General features: G+C 45.4%; 1 protein-coding gene across 1 annotated transcript in view; it reads left to right on the top strand.

The window, feature by feature from the left end:
* slc25a13 (solute carrier family 25 member 13) overlaps window positions 1-11,006 on the top strand; it is a gene marked incomplete at both ends in the record, with an annotated part of 64,094 nt that extends 53,088 nt beyond the window's left edge. Inside the window, 5 exon segments of the mRNA XM_084455050.1 lie at window positions 2,372-2,510; window positions 5,150-5,308; window positions 7,561-7,651; window positions 10,758-10,897; window positions 10,900-11,006. Coding sequence (XP_084311176.1) covers window positions 2,372-2,510; window positions 5,150-5,308; window positions 7,561-7,651; window positions 10,758-10,897; window positions 10,900-11,006 — 636 coding nt within the window.
* Between the last annotated feature and the right edge of the window lie 1,494 nt (window positions 11,007-12,500).

A 12,500-nucleotide genomic window follows, 5' to 3' on the forward strand; every position in this document is an offset into this window, starting at 1 on the left:
CTACATCCACCCGTCAATCAACGCTATCCTTCTATCGAATCTGTCTAAAGTTCTTAAAACACGTCCACTTGTCAATGTTCCAATCAAATTCCTCTGAACGCATGTCCCACCCTCATAGCTTGTTTGCGTCGGAAATACGTCAAACTAGGGAAGTTAGATGATCTCAAACGTCCGTTTCTGTGCGACTTTAAGAGCTCCACACTTCTCGCTAGGCACAATTTATGTTTAAAAACTGCACACATGGTTGATCTTTGATTCCCCCGAGCCTTCTGAAATAGTTTTTTCACTAAGCCTTTATCCCCCGTGGTGAGGACAGTGTATGCCATTTGGCCCACATTTTCATTCAGTACATTACATTACATTACAGTCATTTAGCAGACGCTTTTATCCAAAGCGACTAACAATAATTGCATTTAATGTAGGAAGAGCCAATGTACTACTACTTGCCAGAACTCACAAGTGCATCTTCCCTCTAAAACAAGTGACTAAGAGCATAATCTAGTGCTGAAGGCAAAGTGAAAGAATAGCAATCTAAGGTACAGTGCAATACAATACAATAAAATACAATAAGTGCTTAGGCGGGAGGATTGTTGTAGTACTTCAGTAAAATGGTCAAGCTGTGTATTTGACGAGGGTTTTGAGATGAACATTCAAACTTGAGAGACTGTTAATTGTATATAATTTCGGTTTTGTATATAATTTCGGTTATATACAATATTGGTTCACCCTAACCCTTTGGTGGCTATGCTTGAGCCCGTGTCAATGTCTTTAGTTTACCTGTAGTGTAGACTACACATTGTGTGTGTGTGTGTGTGTGTGTGTGTGTGTATGTATGTCTGTGTAACCATGCGGAACCTGCCACTTGTCGGTTTGTCCATCTGTCTACCATGCGTTAGTGTGTGTGTGTGTGTGTGTGTGTGTGTGTGTGTGTGTGTGTGTTTGCGTGTGTATGAGTATGTAGGTGTGTCTACAGTACTGCATTCCATGTGTGGATCTGGTGTGCCCTATTGTCTGTCTATCAATCTGCCTACCTGTCTATGGCTGTGTGTGTGAGTCTGCGTGTGTGTGTGTGTGTGTGAGTCTGCATTTGTGTGTGTGTGTGACTACTATATGTCTGCATGCTGTGGTGTTTGAGAACGCTGGATCCCGCGGTGCCTAGCCCCCCCCCCGTGTGTGTGTGTGTGTGTGTGCGTGTGTGTGTCTCCGTCTCCCTCGCCGGGGAGACAATGTGCATTGAGAGGTGGAGACGAGCTCCAGCCTGCAAGTCCCAGACGGGCTGGCTCCTCAGGGCTGCGCCCAGCACAGAGCAGCCTTTGTCAGGGTAATTATCCTTCCCCTCAGCCTCTCTGCTGCCGCGGCCTGCTCCTGGTGGGGCTGGTGCACTAGCGCCCCCACTGCTCACAGGGGTGAACTGCAACTGTTTCCCTGGCTTAATTGCCTCCCGTATATGGGATATGGACCCCCTGTCATTTGCAGCGGTACATGCGTTTCAATGTACAGTATATACTTGTATACATTGTGCTTACATGCGTTGGGATGGAGACACTGGATCCAGCGTTCTGCTACACCACTGCACACAGAAATACAGTAGTCACACAGGCTGTCTGCTAGTGTGTGTGTGTGTGTGTGTGTGTGTGTGTGTGTGTGTGAGAGGATGAGGCCTGTCTAGAGCTCCGTTTCACCGGCGTGTAAGTGGCGAGCGCTGGAAGCGAGCGAGCCTTCCTCTCAGCGAGCCTCGTCTGCCTGGCCGTCGGCCAACAGGGCGGACCTGGGGGGAAACCAAATCCGCTTGAAGATAGACCTTTGTTTACAGTGACAGACAAGTGCAATCTTCCTCTTCCCCTCCTCCCTCTCTTCTCTCTACCTCTCTCACTTTCCCTCCTCTCTCTCTCTTATACCTCGCTGTCTCACCTGGCGTTGAAGCAGAGCGATGTGTGTGAAACTGTAGGACTGCTTCCAAACCAGGAAGGATAACGAACTACAGTATAAAGAGAACAGAGATTTTTTAGACGTAAACCCACAAGCTGCTATGAGAAATTATGTTCCAGTGGAAAAAAATCTCAGAGGTAACATCTTTCCTTCCGTGAAAACATGTATTCATGGTATATATTCCAAATAAGGGATGGAAACCATGTTCTTTTTGGTCTCGTACCAAACCCCCTTTAGCCCCTTCCTTCCAAACTGTCTTCACCTTCTTTTTCCTGCAATCACTCTCCCCCTCTCTCACTTTTTCCTTCTCTCTCTTTATCCCTCTGCGACCTTCCCTATCCCACATACAACATATCTATGCACTATATGTCTTGGGGACCATCCCAATTTATCCCTCCGCCCTCATCTCTTCCCTCCCTCTCTCCCTCCCTTCCTCTCGCAGGGTGCCAAGGCATGCTTCCTCCGGGACATCCCCTTCTCGGCCATCTACTTCCCCTGCTACGCCCACACCAAGGCTGCCCTGAGCGACCCCGACGGCCAGATAGGGCCGGGCAAGCTGCTGTTGGCCGGGGCCCTGGCAGGTGAGACCTTCCCGGTCATGATCCCACACCAGAGCTACGGCTGGACCTCGTTCTAGACCCAGACCCAGAGGTCAGAGTTCGGACTCTGTACCTAGGGCTAAACCTAGACGTAGGACTAAGGGAGCGATCACACCTGGGAAAGACGCTAGAAACGAGACGCTAGTAAAACCATTGATTTCCTATGATACGGCGCGTCTGACTGGCGTTCTGGTGTCTTTTTCGACGGGCGTCTTTAAAGCGTCTTTTTTGAAAAGGCTAAAAAAAAAAGTTGAACTATTTTCAACTTTTGAGCGTCAGACGCGAGAAGTGCCATTCAGCGTTTCAAGCGTTCAAGCGTCTTTGAAGCGTCCGCGTTTCTAGCGTCTTTTCCAGGTGTGATCACCCCCTAAAGCTGGACCCAGACTCACACCAGAGTTAGTTCAGATCCATACATCTTCTAGACCCAGGCCAGGCCTATAGCCCAGTCTAGTTATAGCCCCGTTCGTCCGGTTTTGACCCAAGACCACAGGTTCTGCAGACTGCCTCCAGGTTCTTCATGCTTGTGTAGACCCAAGACCACAGGTTCTGCAGACTGCCTCCAGGTTCTTCATGCTTGTGTAGACCCAAGACCACAGGTTCTGCAGACTTCCTCCAGGTTCTTCAGGCTTGTAGACTAGAGTCCTGGCGGTGGAAGCCGCTGGCGACCGCAGGCTCCATGGCGGTTCGTGGCTAATTACGAGTCCTCAGTGATTGGGCCTGGGGTTTGGAACACAGCGCGAACAGTGCGCCTGTCTGCCAACGAGGTCGGGGAACTTTCCACTCCTAATACAGCTGGCAGCCTGGGGGAGTGTGTGTTAGGAGTGCTAAAAGTGATCCCTGCGATCGGCCCATAAACAGATCTGAAATCACCAGAAACTTCCAACGGTTTCGATCATCAGAGAAGTTGAACGGGTCTCCTTCGTATGTGAAAAACGGATCTAGACAATGCAGAGTTTCCATGTTTGAATTGAAGTGGTTTAATCTTAAAGAAAGCATGGTTTGTAAAAGGAGTGGATGGGATGGCCGTGCCAGGAGGTCTGGACCACTGGAAGATAATTCATATTCCTTTTGCGTCCTGAGGGATGCGTCGGTCGCTGGTTTGTCTGCTCAGCTTTGACCAGCCGTCGGCTCTACAGGGAAAAGTCATCTACATTCAAGGAGACATTCCTTCTTACCTTCTCCATTTTATTTTGATTATTATTCCCCAGACTGTCGAATTACGGTTTCAAAATTGGAAATGCAATGTATGAATTTTGCTTAATGCTCACCGCATTTATTACTCCCTTTGACATTTATCAGCGGTTACTGTGTTTTGGCAATTAGTGCTTCACAGTCAGCTCAGGAAATTGAATTACATGCTCAGTTTATCCAGCGTTATTGGCCAAGCAGAGCCCTTGATGTAAAGCCTTGGCCAGGGCCGTGGTGTTTTTGGAGTTATCAACTACTGTTTTATGTCATGGTTATGCTATCTGTCCTTTCTCTTTTATTACATGGAGGTTGGAGGTACTGTAGGACTCTCCTCTCCCTCTTCTCTCCTCTCCTCCCTCCCTCTCCCTCCTCTCCTCTTCTCCCTCCCTCTCCTCTCCTCTCCTCTCCTCTCCTCTCCTCTCCTCTCCTCTCCTCTCCTCTCCTCTCCTCTCCCCTCCTCTCCTCTCCTCTCCTCTCCTCTCCTCTCCTCTCCTATCCCTCTCCTCCCTCTCCCTCTTCTCTCCTCTCCTCCCTCTCCCTCTTCTCTCCTCCCTCTCCTCTCCTCTCCTCTCCTCTCCCTCCCTCTCTCCTCTCCTCTCCTCTCCTCTCCTCTCCCTCCCTCCCTCCCTCCCTCCCTCTCTCTCTCTCCTCTCCTCTCCTCTCCTCTCCTCCCTCTCCTCTTCTCCCTCTCTGTGAAGGACATCAGTCCAGGTGGTCACTCAGTGGTTCAGTCCTCAGTACAGTAAGTCAAATCTTGCAGAGTGTGTGTGGGGGGGGGGGCGGGGCGGGGGGGGGGGGGGGCAGCTTTTAGAATTGATTGGCTCGTTAAGCGGGGCTAAAGCTAGCGGCGGCGGGCGACTTTGTGAAGTGGCAGGTGATGGTAATGACTCAGGCGCCATATTGATGATTGAGGCCATTCAGCGCTGAAGTGCCTGGAGAGCGGGAGGCCTGGAGGGCCCAGTGTGGTCGGTCCTCCCGTCAACCACCGACGTCTGTCTGAGGCGCGCACGGACGCCGAGTGTGTGGCGCTCATTACGGCTCCATTGTCCGACCGTTCGTACGTTGGTGAGGAGACCGGGAGGAGAGAGCAGAGAATATGGATTTATAGCTTCACGTCGGGGACTTTGGCCACGCCTCTGGAGCAGCTTAATGGTGGTCATGATGAAGAGGAGAGACTATACGAGGTCTTAGCGGTCGCTACGCTGTACGTTCAAAGGGAGTTTCGATTTTTTGTCGGTTGAGGTTTTGATAAAGCATACTGATTCAGAATAGATGAATCTATAACCACATATTGCAGAATGCTGATCAAGCACTGCTGGGAAAATTACACACACACTTTCTTCTGAGTCAACTGTTCACTGTGTGTGTGTGTGTGTGTGTGTGTGTGTGTGTGTGTGTGTGTGTGTGTGTGTGTGTGTGTGTGATCTCTCCAGGCATGCCCGCCGCATCTTTGGTCACCCCGGCTGATGTCATCAAGACCAGGTTACAGGTGGCGGCCCGCGCCGGACAGACCACCTACAACGGGCTGGTCGACTGCTTCCGGAAGATTCTGAGAGAGGAGGGACCCAGGGCCTTCTGGAAGGGGGCCGGAGGTACAGTATGGTGGCTGGCGTGAATAAGATGAAGATGATGATGATGATGATGAGGGGAAGAGTACGAAACCAACCCACCCATACGACGACCAAGAAGAAGCTTGTACAAGCTTAATAGAATAGCTTGTAAAAGAACAAAAAGAGTTGCACTGTTGTTGTTTATAATGTGGTTGATGTTATCTCTGTTGTTGTTATTGTTGTTGTTTATAATGTGGTTGATGTTATCTCTGTTGTTGTTGTTTATAATGTGGTTGATGTTATCTCTGTTGTTGTTGTTTATAATGTGGTTGATGTTATCTCTGTTGTTGTTGTTTATAATGTGGTTGATGTTATCTCTGTTGTTGTTGTTGTTGTTTATAATGTGGTTGATGTTATCTCTGTTGTTTATAATGTGGTTGATGTTATCTCTGTTGTTGTTGTTGTTTATAATGTGGTTGATGTTATCTCTGTTGTTGTTGTTTATAATGTGGTTGATGTTATCTCTGTTGTTGTTGTTGTTGTTTATAATGTGGTTGATGTTATCTCTGTTGTTGTTTATAATGTGGTTGATGTTATCTCTGTTGTTGTTGTTTATAATGTGGTTGATGTTATCTCTGTTGTTGTTGTTTATAATGTGGTTGATGTTATCTCTGTTGTTGTTGTTGTTTATAATGTGGTTGATGTTATCTCTGTTGTTGTTGTTGTTTATAATGTGGTTGATGTTATCTCTGTTGTTGTTGTTGTTTATAATGTGGTTGATGTTATCTCTGTTGTTGTTGTTTATAATGTGGTTGATGTTATCTCTGTTGTTGTTGTTTATAATGTGGTTGATGTTATCTCTGTTGTTGTTGTTTATAATGTGGTTGATGTTATCTCTGTTGTTGTTGTTGTTGTTTATAATGTGGTTGATGTTATCTCTGTTGTTGTTGTTGTTTATAATGTGGTTGATGTTATCTCTGTTGTTGTTGTTGTTTATAATGTGGTTGATGTTATCTCTGTTGTTTATAATGTGGTTGATGTTATCTCTGTTGTTGTTGTTGTTTATAATGTGGTTGATGTTATCTCTGTTGTTGTTGTTGTTTATAATGTGGTTGATGTTATCTCTGTTGTTGTTGTTTATAATGTGGTTGATGTTATCTCTGTTGTTGTTGTTGTTGTTTATAATGTGGTTGATGTTATCTCTGTTGTTGTTGTTGTTTATAATGTGGTTGATGTTATCTCTGTTGTTGTTGTTGTTGTTGTTTATAATGTGGTTGATGTTATCTCTGTTGTTTATAATGTGGTTGATGTTATCTCTGTTGTTGTTGTTGTTTATAATGTGGTTGATGTTATCTCTGTTGTTGTTGTTGTTTATAATGTGGTTGATGTTATCTCTGTTGTTGTTTATAATGTGGTTGATGTTATCTCTGTTGTTGTTGTTTATAATGTGGTTGATGTTGTCTCTGCTGTTGTTGTTTATAATGTGGTTGATGTCATCTCTGTTGTTGTTGTTTATAATGTGGTTGATGTTATCTCTGTTGTTGTTGTTGTTTATAATGTGGTTGATGTTATCTCTGTTGTTTATAATGTGGTTGATGTTATCTCTGTTGTTGTTGTTGTTTATAATGTGGTTGATGTTATCTCTGTTGTTGTTGTTGTTTATAATGTGGTTGATGTTATCTCTGTTGTTGTTGTTGTTGTTTATAATGTGGTTGATGTTATCTCTGTTGTTGTTGTTGTTTATAATGTGGTTGATGTTATCTCTGTTGTTGTTGTTGTTGTTTATAATGTGGTTGATGTTATCTCTGTTGTTTATAATGTGGTTGATGTTATCTCTGTTGTTGTTGTTGTTTATAATGTGGTTGATGTTATCTCTGTTGTTGTTGTTGTTTATAATGTGGTTGATGTTATCTCTGTTGTTGTTTATAATGTGGTTGATGTTATCTCTGTTGTTGTTGTTTATAATGTGGTTGATGTTGTCTCTGCTGTTGTTGTTTATAATGTGGTTGATGTCATCTCTGTTGTTGTTGTTTATAATGTGGTTGATGTTATCTCTGTTGTTGTTGTTTATAATGTGGTTGATATTATCTCTGTTGTTGTTGTTGTTGTTTATAATGTGGTTGATGTCATCTCTGTTGTTGTTGTTTATAATGTGGTTGATGTTATCTCTGTTGTTGTTGTTTATAATGTGGTTGATATTATCTCTGTTGTTGTTGTTGTTGTTTATAATGTGGTTGATGTTATCTCTGTTGTTGTTGTTGTTTATAATGTGGTTGATGTCATCTCTGCTGCAGCTCGAGTGTGCCGTTCCTCACCCCAGTTTGGCGTCACCCTGGTGACCTATGAACTTCTGCAGCGGTGGTTCTACGTTGACTTCGGTGGACAGTGAGTTGGAGTTTTTCCCGCCCACACCTTGAAAAAAATAAGCTGTGATGTATTCATGTGGGTGTGGCTTCGTTAGGAGCCAGGTACATTTGAACCAATGGGCTTAAAAGTGTGTAGTTGTGTAGGTAAGAATATAACGCACCACATACATTTTGTCTCTTGGTGTCTGGTTTAGCTTCAAGCTAGTGATACAGTATCTAAATTCCTACTAGGCCCCGGTATCAAACTCAAACACTGTATTCAGAAAATGCCAGTGATATGTTCCCCTGCCTTGGCAGCTCTTATGGTGCGTTCGTTTATAACTGGGAGGTGGCAAATTGCGACTTGCTACTAGGAATGATTAAATAAAACGCTGCATGAACTCGCACTTCCTCGTCGCAAATTCGGATATGTTTCTCAGCCCCCAGTTGCCGGCTGATGTCAATATATCATCATCATATCATTCGCTATAGCTCGAATGCACACAGGTCGGAGGTAGGTATTTTGCCACTTGCGACTTGCCCCCTCCGACCACAAACGAACGCACCATTAGTTCTTGTCTGTAGGTGTGTAAGGATTTTAAAATGATGGTTATTTCCAACGCTGTTCCCCTCCTTGCTTTTATAAGGCAGACAGAGACGTCCAGGTACAGAAAGACCTCGCTGGTTTAAAACCACCTACTATAGAGCTAGCGACGGGCTACTAGCAGCCGGTCCTCGTCCCCAGCAGAGGGAGAAACGCCAGGAGACCCGTGATCATTTAGAGAGTAAATCAGCCAGGGCTCCAAACCTGCACTTAGGAGGGATGAGGGGGGAAGGTGTTCAGATCCAGCTGGTGGCAGTGATGTGTGAGGCACGGAGAATCAGCTTGACTTCTGCTCTTTCCTGCCTTTTTTAGTTGAGAGCAATTTTCCATCCTGGAGCTAATTGGTCACATTCTGTCCCCAAAGCAGTTCTCACGTGTTGAGAGGACCTTCGGGTTCAGGAGGTCGCTTCAGGCACTGGTTTAGGAAGCTGCTTTTCCTTTTCAAAATATTGTGGCTTAGCGACTACTGTATATGCTATATAATGTTGTGTAGATCGTATATTGGCAGTGAACGGAGATTTAGAAAATCAACTTTTGACTGTGTTTCAACATCCTGGTGTCAATACCCTCGCATTGTGTAAAGTCTATAGACTCAGCTTCTCTCTCTAGGTATACAGTATCCACACTGTTGAGAGGGCAGCTTGACACGTACTATATGTACAGTATAAGCATGTTATATTAATAGATTTAGTTTCTCTAACGGAGCAATATGGAAGCAAAAACCGACTATTCTCTGGTTGAGTGTGGGCTCTAGTTGAGTAGAACACAACACGCACACCACTTGCTTTGTCTATTTTGTGGTGCCGTGAATTAATTCCCCGAAGATCCAATTCCAAGGAAAAAAAAGTCCATTCCTGAGAAATGTGGTGATAAGTGTGTGCAGGATTAGTGTGGCCATATTGGACAGATATCCCAGAAAGCACCATGAAACCATTGAGGGATATTCATTTAATTTTCTTTTGGCCGACTAAAATATTGCACTCTCCCAGTTTTAGTATTCGATTAAGATGTTTATTTTTGTGGTGGACATAGTTAATATAAATAAAAATCATTCATCCCCACTCTCTCCCCTCACTAATGTCTTCCCCTTGTTCTCTCTCTCCTCTCTTCTCTCTCTTTTCCTCTCCCTCCTGCATCCTCACTCTCCTTCCTCACTCTCCCCCTCACTCTCTACCTCACTCTCCTTCCTCACTCTCCCCCTCACTCTCTACCTCACTCTCCTTCCTCACTCTCCACCTCACTCTCCTCCTCACTCTCTTCCTCACTCTCCCCCTCACTCTCCTTCCTCACTCTCCCCCTCACTCTCCCCCTCACTCTCCTTCCTCACTCTCCTTCCTCACTCTCTTCCTCACTCTCCTCCTCACTCTCCCCCTCACTCTCTACCTCACTCTCCTTCCTCACTCTCTACCTCACTCTCCTTCCTCACTCTCCTACCTCACTCTCTTCCTCACTCTCTTCCTCACTCTCTTCCTCACTCTCCCCCTCACTCTCTTCCTCACTCTCCTTCCTCACTCTCTTCCTCACTCTCCCTCTCTCTCTTCCTCACTCTCCCCCTCACTCTTCCTCACTCTCCCCCTCACTCTCCCCCTCACTCTCTTCCTCACTCTTCCTCACTCTCTTCCTCACTCTCTTCCTCTCCTTCCTCACTCTCCCCCTCTCTCTCTTCCTCACTCTCCCCCTCACTCTCTTCCTCACTCTCTTCCTCACTCTCCCCCTCACTCTCTTCCTCACTCTCTTCCTCACTCTCCTTCCTCACTCTCCCCCTCACTCTCTTCCTCACTCTCTTCCTCACTCTCTTTCTCTCTCCCCCTCACTCTCTTCCTCACTCTCCCCCTCACTCTCTTCCTCACTCTCCCCCTCTCTCTCTTCCTCACTCTCCCCCTCACTCTCTTCCTCACTCTCCCCCTCACTCTCTTCCTCACTCTCTTCCTCACTCTCCTTCCTCACTCTCCCCCTCACTCTCTTCCTCACTCTCCTTCCTCACTCTCTTCCTCACTCTCCCCCTCACTCTCTTCCTCACTCTCCTTCCTCACTCTCCCCCTCACTCTCCTCCTCACTCTCCTCCTCACTCTCTTCCTCACTCTCTTCACTCTCCCCCTCTCTCCCCCTCTCTTCCTCACTCTCTTCCTCACTCTCCCCCTCTCTCCTTCCTCACTCCCTCACTCTCCCCCTCTCTTCCTCACTCTCCTTCCTCACTCTCCTCCTCACTCTCCCCCTCACTCTCCTTCCTCACTCTCCCCCTCACTCTCTTCCTCACTCTACCCCTCACTCTCCTTCCTCACTCTCCCCCTCACTCTCTTCCTCACTCTCCTTCCTCACTCTCCTCTTGCTATTCTCTCCTCCATTGGCATCTCTCTCTTATTCTCTCTTATTCTCTCTTATTCTTTTTTTTTTTTTCTCTTATTCTCTTTTTAAAAAATCTTATTCTCTCTCTATCCCCTATTTCTATGTCCTTCTTTCTTTCTCTCTCCCCATCACTTAACGGCCCTCTCTCCTCTCTCCCTCTCTCCCTCTCTCCTCTCTCCCTCTCTCCCGACCACAGAAGGCCTCCTGGCTCCGAGCCCACTCCCAAGTCTCAGCCCGGCCTGCCGGCGCCCAGCCCAGACCACATCGGAGGCTTCAGGTTGGCCGTGGCCACATTTGCTGGCATCGAGAGCAAATTCGGACTCCACCTCCCAAGATTCCAAGTACAGTCTCCTTCCCCCAGCACCCCATAACCCCCCCCCAGAGCAAATTCGGACTCCACCTCCCAAGATTCCAAGTACAGTCTCCTTCCCCCAGCACCCCATAACCCCCCCCCACCCCCCACTACAGTAACGGCCACACCCCTCTCCCCCCCCGCCACCACTGACCACTTGGAATATTCCACAGAAAATCAGAGGCAACTCTGGCTAGTATAATGTCCTTAGGTTTTAGTTGATATATGATTATATATATATATTTATATAAATATATATCTAAGATGTGTTTTGGATTGAAAGCACAACCATGTTGTTTTAGCTACTGTCTTAGTTTCAGTTACCAGTAAAGGTAATGTCTGTTTTTTTGGGATGAATGGGGGTCTCAGGGAACTGAAGTCCACATTATTTATTTTATCTAACTGTGCGTATTGTACTGACATTGTCAAAAAATGTCTAGTTTTTATTTTCATATGGTACAGTATGAAGTATATGCACTGTTAAAGGGGCAGGCTATGACTTGAAACAAACTAGACCGCTTCCATTTTTGACACCACTTCGGCCAACTATAACCGTTTGCTGCTTCAACTGTCTTCCAGCTGTTGATGAGATACTGTAGATCATATTCAACCAGATCAGCTCAGTACACCCATCAACCGACACACATTTTTATGTTCAACACTATTGATTGGAAAGTTGGAAAGTTACACAAACGAATTGGGATATTGTTTGTGTACTGATACAGGTATGAGACAAGAGAAAAACATATTTTCATATCGAAACAGCTGCTACGTTGCTTTTTGGGGTACTACAAATACTATCTTGGGCACAAAGTTGAGCGCTAAAAATGACAACCGATCACTTGAATGTACTGTATACTTGCACAACGTCTATGTAATCAATGATTGTATCAGATCAGAACCTGCTGTGTGTCCGTCAGAACCAGGGTACAGCAGAGAAGGACCAGAGAATGAGATCCAGTGGCACAGATCTGTATTTAACTCTTACAGAGGATGTAGAATGTACATAATGTGTATAATAATTACAGAGGATGTAGAATGTACATAATGTGTATAATAATTGTGCCTTACTGTATGTATGGCAGCAATATGCAAGTACTGGAAAGACAAAGTAAAGATAAATATTTAATGTTAGTAGAAACAATGTGTGTTTGAGTTATTTTATTGGATCAGTTCTTCAGATAACAGAAATTAAAATTCCTTAAATTGCACTTGAAAACAACACAGAATAATCAAGCTAGTGGTTCTTCAGACAGGGTTTACTAGTGAATATATTACGATGGACAGCAAGCACTCTTGATTACAATACAGTTGAATTCCATTACAGTGCATTATCCTTGCCTTAAAGCATTACAATACATCAAAGTGCTACACCAGACTTCACTTGCTGAGCAGGGATATGGCGCTAAGCATCTTTAACAGCTAACTCCACTCAAGTTATTAGGTAGCCTGAAGATATTGACTTCCACATGTTGCAACATACAGTACCATATTACATGTACACATAGCTCACATGTTCATGTAAAGCATCCCGTTGGGTCCAGAACTCTACATGTTGCATGCAGCCAGAGAGCAACAACAAGGTAT

Source organism: Borostomias antarcticus (assembly GCF_949987555.1).
Source record: "Borostomias antarcticus genome assembly, chromosome: 21".
Taxonomy (NCBI): domain Eukaryota; kingdom Metazoa; phylum Chordata; class Actinopteri; order Stomiiformes; family Stomiidae; genus Borostomias; species Borostomias antarcticus.